This window comes from Dreissena polymorpha, chromosome 9, assembly GCF_020536995.1.
Source record: "Dreissena polymorpha isolate Duluth1 chromosome 9, UMN_Dpol_1.0, whole genome shotgun sequence".
NCBI lineage: Eukaryota > Metazoa > Mollusca > Bivalvia > Myida > Dreissenidae > Dreissena > Dreissena polymorpha.
In genome coordinates this window covers 80,301,484-80,325,219 of record NC_068363.1, presented here as the reverse complement: position 1 = coordinate 80,325,219, position 23,736 = coordinate 80,301,484, and the positions used below count along the sequence as shown (strand labels likewise).

At 37.8% G+C, this 23,736-nt stretch overlaps 3 protein-coding genes across 3 annotated transcripts; 1 reads left to right on the top strand and 2 right to left on the bottom strand.

The window, feature by feature from the left end:
* The first annotated feature begins 1,048 nt into the window (after positions 1–1,048).
* LOC127844394 (mannan endo-1,4-beta-mannosidase-like) lies at positions 1,049–6,605 on the top strand. Its single transcript, XM_052374532.1, has 7 exons — positions 1,049–1,212; positions 1,403–1,594; positions 3,599–3,779; positions 4,115–4,354; positions 4,808–4,961; positions 6,045–6,116; positions 6,339–6,605. Exons 1-7 carry the CDS (start codon positions 1,173–1,175, stop codon positions 6,573–6,575), a joined length of 1,116 nt encoding a protein of 371 aa, XP_052230492.1. The 5' UTR covers positions 1,049–1,172; the 3' UTR covers positions 6,576–6,605.
* Positions 6,606–11,412: 4,807 nt separating this feature from the next.
* LOC127845300 (low-density lipoprotein receptor-related protein 3-like) lies at positions 11,413–17,077 on the bottom strand. Its single transcript, XM_052376127.1, has 6 exons — positions 16,903–17,077; positions 16,298–16,445; positions 14,847–15,070; positions 14,266–14,382; positions 13,144–13,375; positions 11,413–12,912 (listed from the first exon to the last, which is right to left on the bottom strand). Exons 1-6 carry the CDS (start codon positions 16,973–16,975, stop codon positions 12,747–12,749), a joined length of 960 nt encoding a protein of 319 aa, XP_052232087.1. The 5' UTR covers positions 16,976–17,077; the 3' UTR covers positions 11,413–12,746.
* An 856-nt stretch (positions 17,078–17,933) lies between these two features.
* Positions 17,934–21,654, bottom strand: LOC127846422 (ileal sodium/bile acid cotransporter-like). The gene is made up of 3 exons (XM_052377648.1): positions 20,940–21,654; positions 18,999–19,173; positions 17,934–18,787 (listed from the first exon to the last, which is right to left on the bottom strand). The coding sequence occupies exons 1-3, from the start codon at positions 21,630–21,632 to the stop codon at positions 18,156–18,158; spliced, it is 1,500 nt and encodes a 499-aa protein (XP_052233608.1). The 5' UTR covers positions 21,633–21,654; the 3' UTR covers positions 17,934–18,155.
* Between the last annotated feature and the right edge of the window lie 2,082 nt (positions 21,655–23,736).

Sequence of the window (23,736 nt, the reverse complement as noted above, 5' to 3'; positions counted from 1 at the left end):
TCACTCCGGTCAGACAGTAGTAATGTGTTCATACTAGATCTAATAATTGGTGTCTTGTTCTGAGAAAACGGGGCATAATGCATGTGCGTTAAGTGTCGTCCCAGATTAGCCTGTGGAGTCCGCACATGCTAATCAGGGACGACACTTTCCGCTTTAATGGTATTTTTAGTTTTAAGGAAGTCCCTTTTTATCCGAAAATCTAGTTTAGGCGGAAAGTGTCGTCCCTGATTAGCCTGTGCGGACTGCACAGGCTAATCTGGAACGACACTTTACGCACATGCATAATGCCCAATTTTATCAGAACAAGTCACATTTATAATACAAGTCTAAATTGAATTGTCAAGATTGTGTTCGTCTAGTGCAAGCAATGATAAGGTTTATATCTAGCCTACTAACACATACTAGTTTGTTCCTTATATGGCAAGTTCTAGGTCAGTTAAAAATCGACCTTAACAAGATGATACGTAAATAGATAGCTTTCGTAACTTATTCAGTACACGAGTCACAGTATTCGTATGATGCCTCAAAAAGATCGAATCCCTAATTTCAACAGTGCTCTACCAAACTGTTTGTCGCTGTTTAAAGCGATAAAGTGACTAACCCAATTTGTGTAAAACCCGAATTGTTTGTTATCAGTGCTCCCTTCAAAAAGCGTTTCTACCGGATTTAATCCATATAGTTTTCAAATTTAATTTATACGACACATTCAAACTTCTTTTTTTCAAGCATATCTGCCATATGTAATCTATATGGTTTTCAAATTAAGTTTATTCGACATATTAAAACTTCTTGTTCGAAAGCTTATCTACCGTACCTAATCTATATAGATTTCAATTTCATTTATACCACGCACTATAACTTCTTTTTCGAAAGCATATCTACCGTACCTAATCAATTTAGTTTTCAAATTTTATTTATACGTCACATGAAAACATCTTGTTTGTATAATTTGATATGCTCAACGATAAGTTAACATTGATAATTTTTCAAACTAGATTTTATATAAAGAAAGTTTAAAAAGCGTGTTTATGAACCTGTTCACCGGTTTTTTATTTCAAAACAGGTGTTGAAAATCTCATAACATGAATATAAAGCCACGTCCTTGCTCATGTCTGATGACAGAACTCGACTGATATAAATTGATTGGTGTTGCCAGACCAGGTAGAACGGCGATGTGGCAAATTACCGTGTGTCTACTCGTATTGCTTAAAGGTAAATCTTACTTCTTATTTTACAACTACTGATAATAGTTGCCAGTTAAATATTGAAGATTGTTTTTGCTATGTCTTTTTTTGCTGTATTAGTTTGTAACAAAGTCACACTAAGTTAGTTTTTTTCAGAGAATCGATAATCATTTAAGAAAATCTTATAGGCCTAAATAAAAAATTCCAATATGTTACAGGCGCCCACGGTGGCCGTCTTACAGTACATGGCAGTACTCTCATGAAAGATGGTCAACGCGTGTTCCTGTCCGGCACGAACCTCGCATGGGTACACTATGCCCATGATTTCGGACACAATCAATACAGTGGTGTGAAAGGCAGAATGGAACAAATCCTAAATGAAATACACGCGTCTGGTGGAAACTCCATCCGTAAGTTTAGAAAATACTTTTAAGTTTAAAGCCCAAGTCTCACTATTGCCGGTAAAGCCCCGCACCATCCCGGTTTGCTTACGCCGGTCGACCGGCGAGAACCGGGATGACTCGTATGATTTTTATAACGCGGTCACACTTTTTCCCGGTGCCGCCCCGATTGAAACCGGTCAACAACCCGGCAGAGTCCATGTCAACCCCGGACTAGCTACGGTTTATCCCTGTGAAGCCCTGGCAGAGCCCCGGTTGTCACCGGTAATGCCCCGATGGAACCCCGATGAAAGCCGGCAGCGTCCCAGCAGAGCACCGGTATACCGTAACTCCGCCGGCACTCACCGGGGCTATACCGGCATAAGTAGCTGGCAGATTTACGGCAACGGCCCGGTTTAACCCGGTCGTCGCCGGTAATGCCCCGGCGGAGCCCCTGTGAATGCCAGTGGCATACCGACAGAGTGTCGATTTACCGATGTACCGTAGCTATACCGGGAATCTACCGGCATTCACCGGGGCTCCACCTGGGCACCACCGGCGACAACCGTGGCGTTGCCGTAGCTCTGCCGGGGTCTGTATGGGTCTTGGTGGAGCTACGGTGCTGTCTTGTTGTTCCCGGTGCCGTCCCGGTTGTTCCCGGTGCCGCGCCGGTCATTGCCGGTCCTTCCCGGTGACTCCCGGTTCATCCCGGAGGTATTAAACATTTTAATGCTTTCCCGGTGGAGCCCCGGTTGTCCCCGGTTCATCCCGGTCGTCCCCGGTGGAGCCCCGGTTCATTCCGGTAGAGTCACCGGCATCATAGTGAGACTGGACCATACAATCGATTTGCAAATCAATTTGAAACTGTATCGATCACAGACATATGCTGACCGTTCATACTGAAAGGGACTTGTTCAAAGATTTTTGTATTTTGGAAAAAATGTCATGAAATAAGTTTTCTAACAACACTATACTGTTTAAATAGTCTTAACAAATAATAAAAGCAAGAAAACAGAGTAAATACTAAAAATCATCTTACCCGGGATTCGAACCTGGGACCTTTGGAAGCAAACGTTGATTCGCTATACTACGCCACGAGAGCTTTAATACTGAAAGGGAAACACATGCGGTCTCTTAGTACTCGGCGTTTGTTGTGTTAAATGATACGTTTAATCAGCATTAATTATTACTACTATTCCGTTACAAAAGCTTTATTAGTTTACCATTTTTAGCGATGATTTTCCATTAATGAGCCAATATGTTGAAACGTCTACTTTTATTATCAGGACTTTTATTTCGGTTGTTTAAACATTCTTGTTTAATCTTTAACTCTTACTTTTGAAAACGTCACTTAAAGCGAGTATATACGATTTTGTATATGTGTTAAATTATAATAAATTGATAGAATATGTTACAATAACACAAAATAGGCAAGAAAAATTATAAATTAAATACCAATTTCATAAAATGCAGCAAAGACAAATTAGCGCCCCGAGTCGATTGTGACGAACATATTTTCCTACAATAACCGAAGCATTCGTCTTTTTTATTAGGACCAGAGTTAGTGTTCGTGTGTCGTATGAATATATATCGTTGCAGAAATTTAAAATGAACCGTTAAACTAAGTTTAGATTCACATCGTACATGAATGATATACATGCTGACGAATTCGACTGTACAGCCGTTATCAATTTCAGAATTAAATATCTGGCTTATTTCGCATTGTTCAACACATGTTCTTCTGAACTTTTATTTTATTTTATATTTTGGAAGATATATATAATAAGTTTTTTACACATCTTATATAAATTCATTTATATTTGACCAAATCGTATATACTCGCTTTAACAAAACTGTAAACGAGCACCCTTCAAAGAACAACTATCAACTTTGTCGAAGGAGTAAAAGAAGTAGGAATTCTACAACGCTTGTAAACCAATCGTGTCAATCATCATTTTAATAGATTTTCATAATTTGATTTAACGTTGGCTACAATCGTGTATCTTCCCATATTAATTACATTAACTGTTTTAGGAATTTGGCTGCATATAGAGGGCGACACGTCGCCAGAGTTCACCGGTGATGGTCACGTGTCTGGAATAGACTCCACCCTCGTCAGCGACTTGCGCACCTTCATACACTCTGCACAGCGTCTCAACATCCTCGTGTTCATCGTCCTCTGGAATGGAGCAAAAAAACAAACCAATCATCCAAGGTGGGATGAATACGTATTGACAGCCTTAGACGTATAAAGGAACCCCTGAGAGTTCGATACCTGAGTTGTGCCGTTACTTGATATCTTTGATCAGAACCTGTGTGCACTCAAAAAGTGGGATCGCACCTGGTACCAGGAGGTCGCAAGACAACAACATGTTTAACAATAAAACACAAATAAAGATTATTTTGACTGCGCTAGTATTGTGTAAGGAATAATGTTTGTTATGCAGCCACAGAAAAAGGAATAAACGTAGTTTTTAAGTAAAGCAATCATATTAAGTATTTGTATATGACTTCATTGGCATAAATGTCGTTAAATGTTTTTCTTGTAAGATTACAAGGCCTGATAACGGACACCGGTAAACTCCAGACCTATCTCGACAAGTGCCTCACGCCCATGGTCCACGCCTTGAAAAACGAGCCCGCTCTCGGTGGCTGGGAAATCATGAACGAGCCGGAAGGGGAGATCATACCAGGCCATCATGACGCTAACCCTTGTCACGACACCAGCAAGCTTGAAGGATCTGGAATGGGGTGGGAGGGCAGGCTTTACAGCGCAGCACAAATACAAAGGTGAACGAACATCAAGACATCAAAAGACAAGATATTTAATGAACTTAACTCATTGTCTCAACGCTATTATTATTCATATGTTTTATCACACTGCAAAAGCAGTTTGATTTGTCAAATCAATTCATCGTTTGCCGGTGTCTTTTATATTCAGACGCAGTTGAATCATTGCTTAATTTGCACATGTTTGGTTTGTGTTGGCATTTCGTAATTTCATAAGTCTCAAAAGTAATCATGTTAAGTAACTGTATCTAATCGAGTGATTAGCCTACATATCGCCCCTACTTCAATAAAAATGAAAAGCTCAAGCATTTTATACAAAACGGTTTTAGAAACAAACAAATTGTTACTTTCCAAATCGCTTTATTAATATTATACTAGTTGTTTTATTTTATATAATGATAGTAGTTTGAACGTTCTTCTATATTGTCTGCAATCTTGATTACATTTAAACAGGTTCATAAACTGGCAAGCAGATGCGATTCGTCGTGAAGACCCGGGTGCAATGGTGACGCTAGGATCATGGAACTCAAAAGCTAACACGGACCGATTTGGCTTCCACAACCTGTACAAAGACTCGTGCCTGGTTGGCTCAGGTGGGAGAGCCCATGTACGTGCCGTAGTTATGAGCTCCTTTAAACGATTAAATATATAGTAAATTCCTCTCAGATTGGTATTATAGAGTATTGTATTATTTCATTATTACACGCATTCTTAATTCTTGTTTTTCTTCGGCAACATTTTTGTTCTAAAGTGGAATTTTTATTAAGATAAACAATTTCATAGGTGATACGCATTCAGCATGTTCTGCTTTTTACCTTACACGTTTAAATGTTGTTTTCAGAATTGCTATAACCAGTTTACAGACGAGAATATGAAAATAAATGCTTGTTTGACTGAGAGGTTGCCACTGCTATTTTAATCTTAGTAACTGACCATGTCAATTTATGATATACCTGCTTAATGTTCCCAAAAAATACAAGTTGTATCAATCGGTAAAATACAACTGCACAGAAATAATTCCCGCATTATGCTACTCGCTAGCACAGGTGATAAGCGTGTGGCTATGATATGAATTAGTGAAAACATCATTTTGAATGATAAATAATCATATTATAACGAAAAATTAAATTTTATGAAAGCAAAATCACTATCAAATATATATATAACAAGGTATGCAACTCAAAATCACCCCAAAACGGGGTGCATCGCTTTGAACAGCCATATCTTCATCAATTGTGCAGCGATTTTCACGATCTCGGTCTTATTCAACGCAGAAATGAATTTCCTTTCTGAAAATGTATATGTCTTGCAACATTTTTACAAATGCTGGGTAAACTTTTAAGAAATAACACGATACACAACTCGTATGACCCAGTTGACAATGATCATGCAGTCTTTATTAATGAAATCTCCAGTTGTTAAGACACACCTCCGCATTGGACCAATGAAATCACTCGTGTGTATAAAATGTCACTTAGTTGAAATGTATGTAAACCAAGGTTTCAAACGGCGCTGGACAGTTAGTCTCGATGCATAATGTAACGACAAGAACGGTAATAATTTTTTTTTTTCATACGTTTTATTGAATGATGGTATCGAGATACATGAAGTTTGTAGGGAAGATGCCCTTTACTCCGTGAAGATTTCAGTCTTAAAGACTGACTAGCATAATATTTCGTATGAATTACAGGGGACGCTGACATTCTATCAGGTGCACACATACTCCTCTGGAGGACATTGGGACGGATTTTCGCCTTTCCAGGTACTGTGTTGCATGCCTACATATTGACGCGAATTTGCTATTGGTTATTATTAACTCTTTAAATGGGAAAGGGTGTGTGAATTCATGTGTTTGTTTGTCTTAAAGGTTCTAGATATTTGCTTATACGCTTTTATACATTATCAACTGCTCCCTATATCAGTTATAAGCCAACATTATTTTCCGGTTACATGAAGTGTACGCTGTTAGTCGTATGTGCTCCAGAAACACTACAGCGAATTCGGACTGGACAAACCTCTGGTAATCGGAGAGTTCCGGGAGTCGGATGCGGCCGGCTCGAAGATCACTGACCTTTACAACTTCGCCTACTACTATGGTTACGCGGGTGCGTGGGGCTGGACGGCATCTGATAACAACTGGGGAAACATCAAGACTGGTATGGCATGGTTGAGAGGAAGGAATGACCAGCAAAAAGGCGGGATGGTTAATTTCCATGTTTAATGGATAAATAAAATTGGATACAAAACTACAGTTGATGTCATTATTGTTATTGTCGGGATCACTATAAATTTGAATTTGAAAAAAAACGTGTTTAGCGAGTAGACAATAACTGCGTTTTTTTTAATTAAAACGTTAAAAAAGTACATGCACATTTTACGCCGGCACTGAGATGATATTTGTAGGAAAAGTTTATATAAGTTGGCGGACTTCTATTGTAACCGATCGCACTAGCACTATTTAAGCACTCGTGCTCATGTAAACTTTACAAAAATGTTATTAAAATAATTAAACAGACACTTCATCGATGTTCAAATTTGTTGTTTGTCCTTTTTTTGTTATGCTTTAGATTCAGCCACCCAATATTTTGGAAATTATTATAGATTTCTGATAAAACCTGAGCTTTTATCCGTATTGAGGAAATGTAGCAAGTATTTATTGTTTAAAGTTCCAGCAAACGTATTATATGTTTTGTATGAGATAAATGAATATTTTGTTAGACTTTAACCAACAAAATGCTATATATATCGTGCTGTATGTCAACAATCTTGTTAGTATCAACGTATAAGTTCTTCAGTTACACGTGTTCAATAAATAATATCAGAATTATAACAGAAGTTTTTTTTATTGCGCTATCAAAATGATATCTGTAGAGATTGAAACAAAAACAATACAACAATCAGGGGCCCTGGTGCACCTTCATAGAATTTGTCAATTACAAAGAACATTTCTAATTTGCAAGTAATCTGGATTTGTTTTGTCAGAAACATATTCAATTTTAAGGCAAACATCTCACGGGTCTTTTAATAAATAATATAGTCGTGGAACATATTTTGCATTCTGATTGCATATGAAAAATGTTGAGATAAAATCGGAATGTGGGCGCATACGTGTAACTTCTTTATTTTCACAATTTTAAGTATATGACCATAAAACATTAATTATAATTTAAAAAAAAAAAAAAAAGATGTAAAATATAGCGGTTTTGAACTCGGAATGTCTTAATCACATGCCTTACGCTTTACAAACTCGCTTACTCCGACATACATTATTATGCCCCCCTTCGAAGGGTTTGCACATGTCGGCCACATGACCCCTATTTTCAGGTCACTAGGTCAAAGTTCAAGGTCACAGTGACTCGAAACAGTAAAATGTTTTCCGAATGATAACTCAAGAACGCTTAGGCCTATTTTCATGAAACTTCATAGGTACATTGATCATGACTGGCAGATGACCCCTATTGATTATCAGGTCACTAAGTCAAAGGTCAAGGTCACAATGATTCGAAACAGTAAAATAGTTTCCTGATGATAACTCAAGAATGATTAGGCCTAGGATCATGAAACTTCATGGGTATATTGATCATGACTGACAAATAATTCCTGTTGATTTTCAGGTCACTAGGTCAAAGTTCAAGGTCACAGTGACTCGAAACAGTAAAACGTTTTCCGAATGATAACTCAAGAACGCTTACGCCTAGAATCATGAAATTTCATAGGTATATTGATCATGACTGGCAGATAACACCTATTAATTTTCAGGTATCTAGGTCTAAGGTCAAGGTCACAGTGACTCAAAACAGTAAAATGGTTTCCGGATGATAACTCAAGAACGCTTATGCTTTGGATCATGAAATTTTATAGGTACATAGATCATGACCGGCAGATGACCCCTATTGATTTTCAGGTCACTATGTCAAAGGTCAAGGTCACAGTGACCCGAAACAGTAAAATGGTTTTCGGCTGATAATTCAAGAACGCTGAGGCCTAAGATCATGAAACTTCATAAGTAGATTGATCATGACTGGCAGATGACCCCTATTGATTTCAGGTCACAAGGTCAAAGGTCAAGGTCAAACAGTAAAATGGTTTCCGGATGATAACTCAAAAATACTTAGTCCTACGATCATGAAACTTCATAGGTGTATTGATGATGACTGACAGATGACCCCTATTGATTTTTAGGTCACTAGGTCAAAGGTCGAAGTCACAGTGACCTGAAGCAGTAAAATGGTTTCTAACGTATTCGCACAATGGCTGCCACTACAACTGACAGCCAATTTGGGGGCACGCTTGTTTTACAAACAGCCCTTGTTTTATTTATGGTTGCTTGCTAAATTTTGGCGATCCAATCGTTTTCGGCTTTTTTTACTAAAATAATATATCACGTATTGCACAAACAAAATAGGTTGTCAACAATATGGCTAAGCCATATTTGTTCTAAATCCACAATTATATATACTATAAGTTGCCCGCCATCTATTTCATTCGCCTTTCTGTTTTATAATTGCTTTGTGACCACAGAAGTACTTTATAGTGTTTATTTTCATATAGAATAACATAATTATAACAATATTATTATGCAAACTGTGTACATACAAGCCTTAAACGATTGTTATAAAGGTTATAACCATTGGCTCACAAATGTCAAGAAAATGTTAAATAATTATGGATTTGGTTATGTATTTGAAAATTCAAACGTTTAGAAAATAAATAGTTTTGTAAGAGAATTCAAATGTAGACTTTATGACAATTCTAAACAAGAGTGGTTTCGTAAAATAAATTACAGTCCTGTTTTAGATATGTGTAAACTATGTAAAACCTCTTAAGAAAATAAAGAATACTTCGATTTACTACCTAGACGTCCGCGTTTATATTTTGTAAGACTAAAATTGTCACTTGTTGAGGATCCAAACGGGCAGATAGCACATAACAACATCCCACGAAATAAACATTATTGTTTATGCTGTAACGACTAAGGTTTAGAAGATGAATATCATTTATATGTATATGCCGCTGTTACACAAATTTAAGATTTTTTTTATATATCAGCCGTACATTTGATATAAACCCATCTGTATTTAAATTCCACAAGTTATTTATCTCATGTGATAGATTAGTAATTTCAAATGTATGTAAATATGAGTCGTGTTCTGATAAAACTGGACATAATGTGTGTGCGTAAAGTGCCGTCCCAGATTAGCCTGTGCAATCCGCACAGGCTAATCAGGGACTATACTTTCCGCTTTTATGACATTTTTCGTTTAAATAAAGTTTCTTCTTAGCAAAAATCCAATTAAGCCGGAAAGTGTCGTCCCTGATTAGCCTGTGTGGACTGCTAATCTGGGACGACACTTTACGCACATGCATTATGCCCAGTTATTCTCAGAACGCGACCCATATATAAAAAAGCTTTAGTTTTAAGAAATGCCATCCTTAGTAATACCGTTTAATAGATTTCATCACCCCCTAGATAGCAATCCCATGTTCTTACAATAGATTGTGTTAATTTGCATTTGTATTTTTAACTGACTACTATTTATGTTATATAACGAATTGTTGCTATTCGTAGTCACGTGACAAAGAATAATGTATATATTTGAGTGATAAGACGATGTAAGTTTGTACAAGTCTGAATCAAGTGTCTATCTGTCTTTCTGTTTGTCTATTTGTCTGTCTGTCTGTCTGTCTGTCTGTCTGTCTGTCTGTCTGTCTGTCTGTCTGTCTGTCTGTCTGTCTGTCTGTCTGTCTGCCTGCCTGCCTGAATGCCTGTCTGCCTGTCTGCCTGCCTGCCTGCCTGCCTGCTTGTCTGTCTGTCTGTCTGTCTGTCTGTCTGTCTGTCTGTCTGTCTGTCTGTCTGTATGTCAGTCTGTCTGTCTGTCTTTCTGTCTGTTTGTCTGTATGTCTGTCTATTTGTCTGTCTGTATGTCTGCCTGCCTGCCTGCCTGTCTGTCTGTCTGTCTGTCTGTCTGTCTGTCTGTCTGTCTGCTGCCTGCCTGCCTGCCTGCCTGCCTGCCTGCCTGCCTGCCTGCCTGCCTGCCTGCCTGCCTGTCTGTCTGTCTGTCTGTCTGTCTGTCTGTCTGTCTGTCTGTCTGTCTGTCTGTCTGTCTGTCTGTCTGTCTGTCAGTTGTCTGTCTGTCTGTCTGTCTGTCTGTCTGTCTGTCTGTCTGTCTGTCTGTCTGTCTGTCTGTCTGTCTGTCTGTCTGTCTGTCTGTCTGTCTGTCTGTCTGTCTGTCTGTCTGTCTGTATGTATGTATGTCTGTTTTATTGAATTTTATCAAGCCATAACAGTATAATAAGTAGGGCACGTTTCAAACGATTCAAAATGCTGAAAGTAGAGTTCATAGTATCTTTATTTTAAAAATATTCATGAATTAATTTAAATTTACGGGCCCGATGATACAATTGTTAGACTTAAGTCTCATAATAAAATGTAATTTGGAATACTCAAGTTGCTTAAATGTTTTAGTAAAACTTTGCATAAGGCACCCCTATCTTCACGATGCTTCAGTAAAAAAATAATGACATTATCACCAAGTGTATGCTTTATATATTCAAACACTGGACGAGGCTTTCTCGGTCCTAAGTCCATTATTTATTCTTCGGTTTAAAAATACATCGGTGAATAGACGCCTAGGTAAATTTTGGTAAGCTAAAAACGCGTCCACTACAAGTCGTCTTCCCACATTTTATCATTTTTCATTCTTTGGCAAAATGAGTAGTCGAATTAAAGACTCTGTCATAATTATTCTTATGTTGCGCTGACTCTGCAATAAGTATGCGCACCATTCACAAAACCATTTCATTAACCCATTTATGCCTAGTGGACTCTTCCATCCTTCTAAATTGGATCAATTTATTTCCAAATTTAGGGATGTCAAGTATATTTATTTCTATATTTAGAATATTTCTTATAGAAATTCCTTTAAGCAAACAGCGCAGACCCTGATGAGACGCCGCATCATGCAGCGTCTCATATGGGTCTACGCTGTTTGCCACGACCTTTTTTCTAGACGCTAGGCATACATGGGCTATGGATGGATTTCTAAAATTAAACACTATTCGTTGTTTTCTGGTTTATTTAGAAATGCCTATGTGCATAAATAACAGACAATTGTCAATAGGAAATAGTCAAAGGCTCGCCAGCGAACGGATATTGCAAAGAAAAATACAATATATAAATGCATTATAACATTATGTAAAGAGGCATGTAGAGAATAACATACAATGGAAACGATAATACAATGAGCCTTGTTCTGAGAAAACTGGGCTCAATGCATGTGCGCAAAGTGTCATCCCAGATAAGCACGTGCAGTCCGCACATGCTAATCAGGGACGACACTTTCCGCTTCAATGGTATTTTTCGTTGAAAGGAAGTCCCTTTTTACCGAAAATCTTCCCTAAGCGGAGAGTTGCACAGGCTTATCTGGGACGACACTTTACGCACATGCGTTTTGTCCAGTTTTCTCAGAACAAGACACAAATACACCCATTAAAGGGACTTGTTCATAGATTGTAAAAGGGGGAAAACAGCCGAGATATCCAAAACATTTGCACATTTCGAATCTATCAAACTCTAAATTATGCTTCAGAAGACTCCGGGTTCGAACCCCAAAGAGAGTACACAGCTTTATTCAACGCTTGTCAAGACCAGTTTATTACTAATTTGAAACATTTGATTACATTTTAATACACAAATATGTGAACAAGCCCCTTTAAAATTCAAAAATATCAACAACAAAAAATGAAATCAAGTCCAATCGACTATTCGTTGTAAGCCAAATTATACCATTTTACATTCAGAAAGTAAGATGTTATTTTAGAAATTAGAAAAAGCGCTGTAACGAATTAAGTAGTCTAAATGTTAAACATAAAAGTAAGTCATACACTACATTACATAATACGACATGTCAGACAGCAATATACTAAAAAGTTTATATCACGTTAATGTAAAAGTGTTCTGTTGTGAATTAATTGCAGATAATATTCCAAAAATGCAGAAACGTTGAAACATCCTGTTATTTATTAACCCAATTAAAAATATTTGACATTCAAAAGGCATATAGAACCCATTTTAACAACCCAGTTCTTAATTAATCTTCCAAAAAAGGAATTATATCTTAAAATATAGTATACGTGTTTAAAATAAATGATTGAAAAGCATACCATAAAACATATAATATAAATATATCGTATAAAATATCAACTGCATGTACATTAATTGTAACACTTTCACCAATCGCAAAGTGCCAGTTTGATATGAGCGGAAAATCCTTGTTTTGCATATTTGGACAGATTGAAATGTACAAAGTTTATTTAACTGTAAAATAATATTAAACATACGAAATTTGGCATATTAATAACTGTAAAATCAAACTCTGACAATCAACAGTGGTTATGCGTATATGGAATCTTTTCTCGTGGAGGTCGATAGATCTTCTGCGGAAATGACATCCGACGATACTTGACTCGCAGTTGCCGAGTCACGCTTGGTTATATGCGTAGCCACGGCCCCATTGTATACAGGTGGACCTTTGGCGTCGATGTACATGTCTTGGAACCTGCAAGAACGTTATGTAAAGGTTGTTACATATGCCCCCTATATACAATGCTGGCTATGGAAACTTTGAATGTAGTTATTGAGAAAAATGTTTCTCTTTGTATACTTTGCTTTAGCAAAAGAATTTTGTATAAGTGACTTTTGTAATCAGTTTGGTGCAGCTTTAGAAAAGGACGTGAATTGTATTATTGAAAATACTATTCTTGTCGAATGTAAAGCGCGATTGCAACACCTTTCTTTGTAGTAGACTTTTGTGACCGGATACGCGTTGAAATGCGTCGTCTCCTCGTGCACCACCTCGTCCACCGTCAGGGGGCGCCTCATGAAGAACCGCCACCGGATGTGGTGTCGGTAGCAGTAGTAGCCGAAGAGGCTCACGACGACGAGCGCCACTAAGAGGCCCACGCAGAGGCCGATGATGAGCGCCGCGTTGGGGTCCAGCTCAACCCCGTCCGGAAAGTCGTCTGCAAATGAAACGGAAATGACGTCGTAAAAATATGTTTTGCCCATTTTCACCAACAAGGAGCGGATTTTCCATGCATCTTTATTTGTTTGTATCTGTATATTATTTAATAATCATTCTAACCAGACTTTGAACAAATTGACTTTTGAAACTGGTTTTTGACGAATGTCAGCATCGTTAAAACGCCTGAGATTCTTTATGGATATATACCTACTCAATTCTTAGACATAATGGTAACAACAAATATAATTTTAAAAGTTGCATGCCTCATATGTATCATCATTCACAAAGTAACATTTTGCATCATTCTTTTAAGGAAAAATTGTATTTACATCAGCAGTAGTAGAAATGATTAATTTTGGGTGAAGAACTTTCGTTAATAATATATATGTGGTAAAACATCAGGATGAACAGCCCAATACAGACACAAAGACTTAAATGTCAAAAAGACTTACATACACACACCTTACAGTCTCATATACGTACATGTTGCACTGACTTACAGACACAAATACTTACCGACACACAGATTTACAGGCTAACAGATATACAGAATCACAGAAAAAAAATATGTGTATGCCACAGGCACTCAACAGCCACCCATACTTACCGATGCACTAACTTAATACGCATACGTACTTACAGACACACGCATTTACTAAAACACACACTTTTACTGACACAAAACGTAAATGTGTTTAAGACATACAAAACACATAATTTCAGACTTACGTACATGTACCTAATCTGGCTTACGGGAAGCACACACTTACAGACACAAATAATTACAGTAACAAGCCGTTCGGCCTAACAGTTAAACATTTACAAAAATAACAGACCAAAAAGACCACATTCTTACAAACGCGCAGACTTGCAAACATAAACACTTACAGACACATCCCGTTTCGTCGCTGTTGTCGGCGCACTCATCCTGTGTGCTACAGTGTAGATCCTCGGGAATGCACACCCCCGTCGTGTTGCACGCGAACTGACCCGAGTTACACGTGCCTGCAGGAGGAAAAAGAGAAATAAAATGAAGATGTATTAAACTTACAAAATATTGTCAAAATTAAGTTGGCATACGTTACTTAAAATTCACAGAATATGGATACTGTTGCTGTTTTTTCAACACAGGGTTCTTGTTGCCAATCTTAATACGCATGCAATATGTTTGAGATCTAAGTCATTTTAAAGCACAACAGTTTTCATTTAAACACCGTTGAAAAAAAAACGCTTATAAAATATACATACGCACACATTCAAATGGTTGAATAAAATTCAAAGCAATATTGCAATTAATATTACTTCTGTCCATGTAATCAATGTAGTTGTACAAACAAACAAATACATATTAACCATATACTATCCATTATTACACCTGTGCTAGGTGTATTTGCTGCTCTTTCATATCCGCAAGTTTCAAATGAAAAGCGCGTGCACAAATTCTAGATAATAATAAAAAAGCCGCAAACCAGTCGTCACGGCAACAAAGACGTAGTCGAACCCGTGCCGGGCGCCTGTCTTGTCCGTTTCAAAATACACCGTCATCGCATTTGACGTTGAAAGGTATGTCGTTCTGTAGATGACCCCACAAAGCGGTGACGTATTAATGGTGGACGACGCGGTGCTGATGCCGTCATAAATATTCACAAAGTCCACGCATGCACCTGAGACCTTGGACTCCAGTTCAAAAATCCTTAAAAAGAAAGCGAGTATATACATGTGCTTTTACTAAGTATTCCATTTATCAATGTAATTGCAAATCCATGCAATGTTTACTTTAACGAGCTCAATATATGATACCAATGCATTGTCGAGCTTCTGTCATGATACGCGAATGCAAGTTTATTTAGATAAAAACAGTATTTGTGTTTATTGGTGGTATGCATATTCAAAAAGAATAATGGTTCTTGAATGGCCAACCAGAAAAAACTATCAATTTTTATAAGAACTTATTTTTAATTTTGACCGATTTTAAGACGTGGAATGCCTCTAAAACTAAGTTAGCAGCACACTCACGGAAAGCATCTTATCCCAAGCCCAAACTAAATTATGTCGATATTTCTTAAGCGTATATTCAACCTTTAGTATGATACTATGTGAATGTGGCTGTCTGTCCTTATGTACTACACGCAATTCATAAAACACTCGTGTCGAGTTTCGGAGAAAATGATAAAAACACATAGCTACATGTACGCTGTAAAGTTCGACGGGCGCAATATACGATGTTATATATGAGTAGCTCCAGGTTAACATAGGTTGGTTGTTGTTACCGTATTAAATTCACTTTGTATAAAACCTTCACTTCATATAAAATTATAAAGAAAAATGTTTTATTTACCTCAAATTAACCCATCTATGCCTAGTGGACTCTCCCATCCTTCCAAACTGGATCAAGTTTTTTCCCAAAATTAGGGATGTCTAGTGTATTTATTTCTTTATTTAGAATATTTCTTGCAGAAATTCCTTAAAGCAAACAGCGAAGACCCTGATGAGACGCCGCATCATGCGGCGTCTCATCTGGGTCTACACTGTTTGCCACGGCGATTTTTCCAGGCGCTAGGCATAAATGGGTTAAATTTGTATACTTTCAATGGATCTACCAATGATGACAAATATTAAATGAGGAACCAGTGGCTCCAGGGCTGGTATTTGCAAAGTTGCTCAGAAAAATCTTAACTTAAGATAAGTTCTTATTACATTTTATGCGAAACCAAATAATTGTTTGTTATAAAACTTAAGCCGCTCATCGTATAAGAAATATTCCCCAGAAAATAAAACATTTTTGTGCAAAAAAATAACAAATGAATAAAGGCAGCCTGAGACTCTTAGTTTAATATTATGAATTTAAGACATGATAATCATTGTTCCAAAAGAAGCTTTAAGAATTCGGCCACAGGCTCATGTTCATGACACAAGAGACCTGCTGATGAGGAAGACCCTCTTGCCGGCGTCCACGGTGACCGTGAAGTAGCAGGACAGGTCAGGCTCGTAATAGAGCGCGTCAGAGGACTCGAGCCGATGACTCTGAGCCACGTACAGCTCACTGTTACACTTCCGATTCAGGAAATCTGCACAGGAAATTAAAATAATTTAAATACTTGTTAAATTTTTATTGAAAAGTAGTGCACACCAGGTTAACATCGTGGGGATAAATAGTTTTTGTTCTGGGATACCTTCAAAATGCGAATTCGTTCAGCATACTAAATAATCTCAAATGAGACTATACAATGTTATTGTTCAACAAATACAATGATAATTATTAGTATTATCATTATTATTATTATCATTCAAACGGTAAAGATAATGTTGATCTAATTATAATTTAAGTGTTGTGGTGGTGGTGGTGATGCTGATGGTTGTAGTAGAATTAAAAGTAAAGCCTTTTCTCAGACCTTCAGCTGCTTCTGGTTAAAGTTCGTCATTATTTAAAAATAGCGATCGCTAAAGTAATTGCTATTGCCCATGATTGAATAACCCATCTTAAATGAAAAGTACGTAATTAATGTGAATAAAAAAAGTACTTGCCATTCGTTAGACCATTCACCACACTAACAAAAAGTGAAAGAAAAACAGCGAAAACAAGCCAATTCCCTTTCATTTTTATCAAGATGTTTGTTCTTTAGTCCGCCATATTTGTAAACACTGAACAAGAATCGACAGGTCCGTTTGTTTACTTGTTGAGAGGCGTATCGAAGTGAAATTGTTCGTTATCAGTTATTTAAGGGAGACTACTGAGTATCGAACTTCCAATCGAAGCGATATAAATAGTCTTACTTGATCGATATCTTGGTCTACCGCGGATTTAAAAAATCGATCGCATTTCAATAGTCGGCTTATATGAATGTTACCGTTTAAAATCTATTGTTAAGAACTAGTATTTAATAAGTTTTACATTGACGCTTAATTTCATAATTAAACAAAAGTTTAACATCCCAAATAAGGAAAAACATGAAGACAGACATATATACAGCGGATCACTGCCATACATCCATGGTAATTGCATTCGTAAAAATTTAGACATGCTCGTGCATAAAATCACTCTGAAAAGATATGACATTCTATTTCAGACTGAACAAATATGCATATAATAAAATATGCATAATTGTTTAACATTAAACGATTGTACCGTATATACTTTCACTATTTTGTTCTTTGAACACATATTCATCCTTCGTTTGCCGGTTTTTGAGCGAAAAACATCCATTGTTTAATTACATCAAAACCTAAACAAACGATTAGGAAGTATCGTGAATATGCATGCTGCTGGTGGGGAACCTACAGAATATATATCTCTTTCTATTAAACATAATGAAAGCATCAAACAAGTTGAACATAGGCTGACACGGTGATAAAACAGAATTACAGTTTTGCACCATGCCCATGAATGCGCTAAAAATACGAGTAATCCTCTCTACCTCTTTTCATCTTTCTCTCTATCTTTCTCATAAAAAATACATGTATACAATACCTGCATAAGATAAGTCACATTAATTCCTTTATTTCATGTATAGGTATACTAAGGTATTACAAAAATATTGCAAAGCGTTCAACATATTACAAGTACCCGAACTAATAAAAATAAACAATGTTAGGGATGGAAATTGTTGGTAACGAGTTTTAACGTTATACTAACTATAAATTGTAAGAAGAAATGTAAGCACTTGATCATCATCGTCAAATATTTTTTCTTAATAATGCACAAATAGTTGGTTGCATTATGAAGTCTCGTTTGCTTGGCATTTCCATCTATCATCGAAGTTCATAAACGGAAGCTTGTTTTAAACAGAAGTAAGCGTTTCCGTGACTGTTTCATTTTCTTTGTTCTCGTTGACTTTCATTCCATCGTCTTTGACAGCCACAGGCTCGTATTTCTTACAGCATTTTTTATACAATGCGTAACCGATGGCCGCTAACAACGCCGGAATCGGTGTCATCATTCCCGACGCCATTGGCCCGACCGTCGCGATGTCGCTCATCTGTGAGGGAAAACTGATCCGCAGAACCAACAGGGCAACGCCAATGTTCTGCATCCCGGTTTCCAAGCCTATCGTGATAACGCGCGCTTTCGGTTGTCGTAAAATGGCGGCGACGAATCCACCAATCAGATATCCGCAGTACGGCAGTAGGCATCCCGCCAGAATGTGGACTGGTTTAAACAGTTTGAACACGTACCAGTTGGCGTACAGTCCAACGCAGAGGAAGAAAACCATTACTAAGAGCGTAAACGGTCTGAGGAGTTTAATGATGACCAGCGCGACTTTGGTGAGCTTGTACTGAAGGAAGATGCCTATGAGCAAGGGGATGACGAGGCTGGCAATAACCTGCAGGATGTTGAGGTAAGGGATGGTGATATTGAGGTCTTCCAGTAGGAAGGTGCGGCCCAGAGTGTACAGCCAAAGGGGCATCATCCCTGCAAGTTTGATATATCGTTATGAAATAGACAGTTTTGTGAGAATAGTTAATTATTAAAATACTTAATATATTTAAGAAATAAGCTGAGTACCATAAAGCCTCACGTATGCCTTCTTCGAGAAAAAAATGAAACAGTTTATGTAATCACAAATTTCCGACCAAATACCCAAATATCAAGTCAAATTCTGTGAGCACAGTAAAATGCCTACCGATGGAAGCAACAGTGCTGATGAATGTCATGGTGATGGAGAGAGACACATCCCCGTCCAGCAGGTACGTGCAGATGTTGCTCAGACCGCCACCGGGACACACCCCCAGAAGGAAGACTCCCAGCTTGAAACTCGGTTCGTTCACGGGAACCAGGCGTGCGATGCCGTAACCCAGCTGTAATAGGAAAATTACTTTGCAGTGTAACAGTTCAAATGTTAGTTTACAGTCGAATATTGCAAATGACAGCTAAATACTGTTTCAAGGCTTTCACTTTGGTAAAGGCCGAATATTGCAAATGATAATGTATTGTAATTTGTTATTGCATTTTTCCATTGTGGTAGACGCCAAATATCGAAAGTGATAATGCAATAATATTTTAAGGTGTTCACTATGGCGGAAACCAAAATGACATTGGCATTGTACTTTGATGTTTTAATCGTTGTGGGTTCAGAATGGTGCAAGCGATACAACATGTTTGAGATATTCGTTAGGACTTCGTTGGAAAAAAAGATTACATAGAACTTACAATAACCGTTAAATTATGATTTTATGGAGGAGCAAGCCAAAAACTGCAATGACCGCTCAATACTATTTCGATAATTTCATTTTGCTGCCATTCGAATATTCCAAGAACAGTGCAATAATTCGTCGCTATGATGGTACCAGTATATTATATGGATAATAAACTGACACTTCTATGGAAGAACCGGATTATTGAAAAGGACAATGTAGAGAAAATGTGAAGGACAGAGCGAATAACCCGTCAACTAATTGTCTATGATGGAAACTGGAAGTGATTACAAAATACGGTTTATTACATTGGAAATAACGGCGCAAAAACCGTCCATACTTGTTGCCGTAAAGTATGGAAAGTACAATGCAAATGATAATCAAATAACAATTCTATTTACTAAGGTGGGCACTAAAAATTGCTTTTGACCATGCAATAATATTTCAAGGATTGTATTGCAATGACAGTTACTCAAAATACTCGATCAATTTTACAGATACCCGCCTTTTTCTGTAATAATTAAACATCATATTTTTTCCAGTGGATTACTTTTTAACGTACAGAATAAAAAATGCATTTGACAAGTGTCCTTAACATAAATGGGATACAGACCGATAATGAAACCAAGTTTGCAGAATTATTAATGGCGAAACATTAGAAAGTGTGTCAATTTGGTAATTTTCTACAATTTAAGATACAATTTGACAGCAAATTGCAGACGGTGTAAAGAATTGACATTAAAGGCATTACAATTCAGTCAGTCATTTTCAGGCGTGAGATTTAACTTAAACTGTATATTAATTTAACGTGCGGGATTCAACTATTGTAACCTTTCAACTGAATACACAATAGAGTGTAAATATCGCATTTCTATAAGAATTTATCGTATATCAATTGATGTATTTATTTATTAAGTAACTAAACTAATATTTTTTTATAGTTGTATGCTCGGGTTTTCTGTTTGTAATTTCCTATTCAATCGGAGCAGACTAGTAAGGCATTGACTTTTGCAGTTTAAATCAAGAATGAATATACCACTGCTGTCCATGTTTATGTTGCATTAATGAAGTATCACTTGTTCTCGCAATATTTCATTCGTTGGGCTTGAGTAATTTTTGTATTGTTTTGTGTTTTGTTCAGAATATGAAAACACTGGAAAATACATGAACAATAACGTAATTAAAGACTATAAAATAGTAAAACAGTTGTATAAATAACTAGACATTATACGACTGAATCTTCAAACCGAAATTGGATAATATCAATGGCATTAGTTCGTATAAAGAACGTACATGATTTATCTGCAATGCGAACGTATCTATAATCAATATAATTGTACTATGTGCATAAAAAGAACACGAAGTGTGTGTGAAACGTATCAATACAGTGAACCACAAGTGTTTATGGTAACGTTCTCATGGACACTTACCAGAGGCATGACGATGTATTGACACCCAAATCCTATCCCGGGGGCCACGGGCCGACGTATGCACTCCTTTACAGTCTTCAATTCCAGCTTGCAGCCAAACCCCATTGTAGTTATGGCAACCGCTACCGCCACTATGATGGTAAAAATCTGATCAATTGGTCGCATTCTTCGCCGAACCGCCACACTAAACTCATACGTATTCGACGTCTGCGATTCCGTCGCATTATCGACTGCTGAAATATGTTCGAATGACGTTCTGTTGACGTCAGTATGAATATTGAGCTGTAGTTTCGCCAAACCAATCATTTTACCGTTGACCTTTATTTTTAGTTCTCCTTTGTCTTTCAACACCGTGGTGTTTGTGACGCCTACGACAGTTTCAACTTCGTTATCCAAATATGCAAATCCAGACGCACGCGATTGGCTGAACACGCACGGCACGTGCGTCGTCTCGTTTCCGGTGATGGTAAAAATAGATGTGTCCGAGCTGGACAGGATTACGGTTAAAACTTCCTGGTCGTCTGCGTCTTTGCAGGCGAAATTATAACTGAGTGTAATTTCTTGTTCTGATAGCATGAAGACGAATATAGGCTCGGACACGTTGAAAGTAAGGTTCCGTAAATCATTTGCTGCCACTGAGATCAACAAAATCACAAAATAATAAACAACACTGACGGCACACCGTAGCTCCATTACCTGCTTGTGCAAAAAGCAATCGAATATTTTCCACAAGACGACACTGTAAGGAATATCAAAACATGTTTATGAAGTCGGCCCACCTCTGTTTGATATTAGCACCCTACACACTTTCTTCGCATCAACGATTACGACAGTATAGCTGTACGATCGTGTTCTCAATATAACTTCTGAGTACATTTACTACTTGATACAGTTTTACAACGTTGGCGCTTTTATAAAAGATTTGTTAGGATACTTTAACTTATCTAACAAAAGCAGCTCGATTGAGAGGCCACTTTTTGACAGACAATGACAGTGCAGATTAAGGCAGTGAAAACATTACCCGAGGGCAGTGTTTGTGATCAGATCATTAATTCTCCTATTGTTGCTGACCATAAAAGGCGAGGAACTGAGAGCTTATCTCTGATGTAATAGTATCAGTTTTCGGCCTGTTTATAAAAAACAACAACAACATTTATTAGCTCTTAAGCATACAATTGCTTTTTAGCCAAATGCATTATACAATTATACATAATACACAAGTGTAACGACATGGATGATAATTATTATGAAATAAGGTAATAATTATAAAAATTATGTAATGGAGGAAGTTAACAAATATTTTACTGATTCATAACATAGGATATGTTCTTTTAACATCGATAATGATAGTTGTTAATACAATAATGAGACAAAGAGTACATTTTTCTACATAATTAGTTTCATTTTAACATTCATATTGATTATTACTCATCAAATTCTGTAAAAAAATAGTACACATAGATAAATTAATTTGTTTCTAAATTGTTGCTAAACGCACTCATTTGAACTCTTACTTACACCGACAACAACAACATTTACTTAAGGTGGGTTCCCACTGCCGATCCGATCAACTCGATCATCCCGATCATCGAAAATTCCCGACCAAACCCGACCAAGCTCGACTAAAAAGGGTATACACGACTTCTTCTCGACCTATTGTCGATAACACACGACCCCCACAACACTCATTCACGACGTCCACTCCCACTCGACCATCTTTCCGATTTCCGCTCGATCATCTCGACCTATACGCGAGCCCTATACGATCTCAGCTCGACCAAGTGGACTCAGCTCGATCGCCACCAGATCTTCACACGACCAGATCGTGATGGTCGTTCTAAAGTCGTACGAATTCGCGAACGGTCGTGTATTGAAACTGTATTGAGAATAAAAACTTCAAACATTGCTGTTCACTAATCACTTTAATCATTATGGAGATTGAACAATTACAGTTGTGGGCCAGACGGTACGAGCTCCAGAGAGACAGCGCCATGGCTGTATTTGAGTTAGAGGAGAAGGAAGCCGCCCAGGTGCGTAGGCGTAGGCGGCCACGACGCAGGGAAGTGTGGGTTAAGCTGTGGCTTACGCGACGGCCTCTTCATGGACAATATGAGCAACTACTACAGGAGCTCAACAGAGAAGACCCAAAAGGATACCACTAGTTTTAATAGTTTTAGAAGTATCAGTCGCCTGTTTGCCCTTTCTTGGCATCTTTGGATGTTTACTCGTCCGATTCTAAGAAGGTTATTAGAGACAAGCATGACGTTTTGCACGTGAGTTTTGTTTTAGTGACATGAGCTCGTGTATGGTCGAATAGCAATCGGGAAGTGATCGTGTACGGTCGAGTAGCCGTCGGGTAGCAGTCTAGTAAATATGTACATCAAATCGAATAGAAGTCGAGTGGATCGTGTTGCGATCTAAAATAACTCGGGTAGAGGTCGAGCGGATCGGGTACAGATCGTGTAAAAGATGTCAATCCGATCGCCACACGATTGCTTCACGATCAACTCGATCCTCTACTCGACTAATACACGACCACTTCCCGAGCGCTTCTCGATCCATTTCCTACTCGACCGCTACTCGATATTTTTTGACATGTCAATAAATATCGGGTAGGAAGCCCGACCAATGCCGACCTACCCGACCGCCCCCGACCACTCATGCCGACCAAACCAGACCAGTACCCGACCGCTTGGTCGGGCTTGATCGAGTTGATCTGATCTGCAGTGGGAACCCAGCTTTAACCATATTGACTTTAGATCTTCTTAGTTATTAAGATTGTGCAATGATTTGTTTG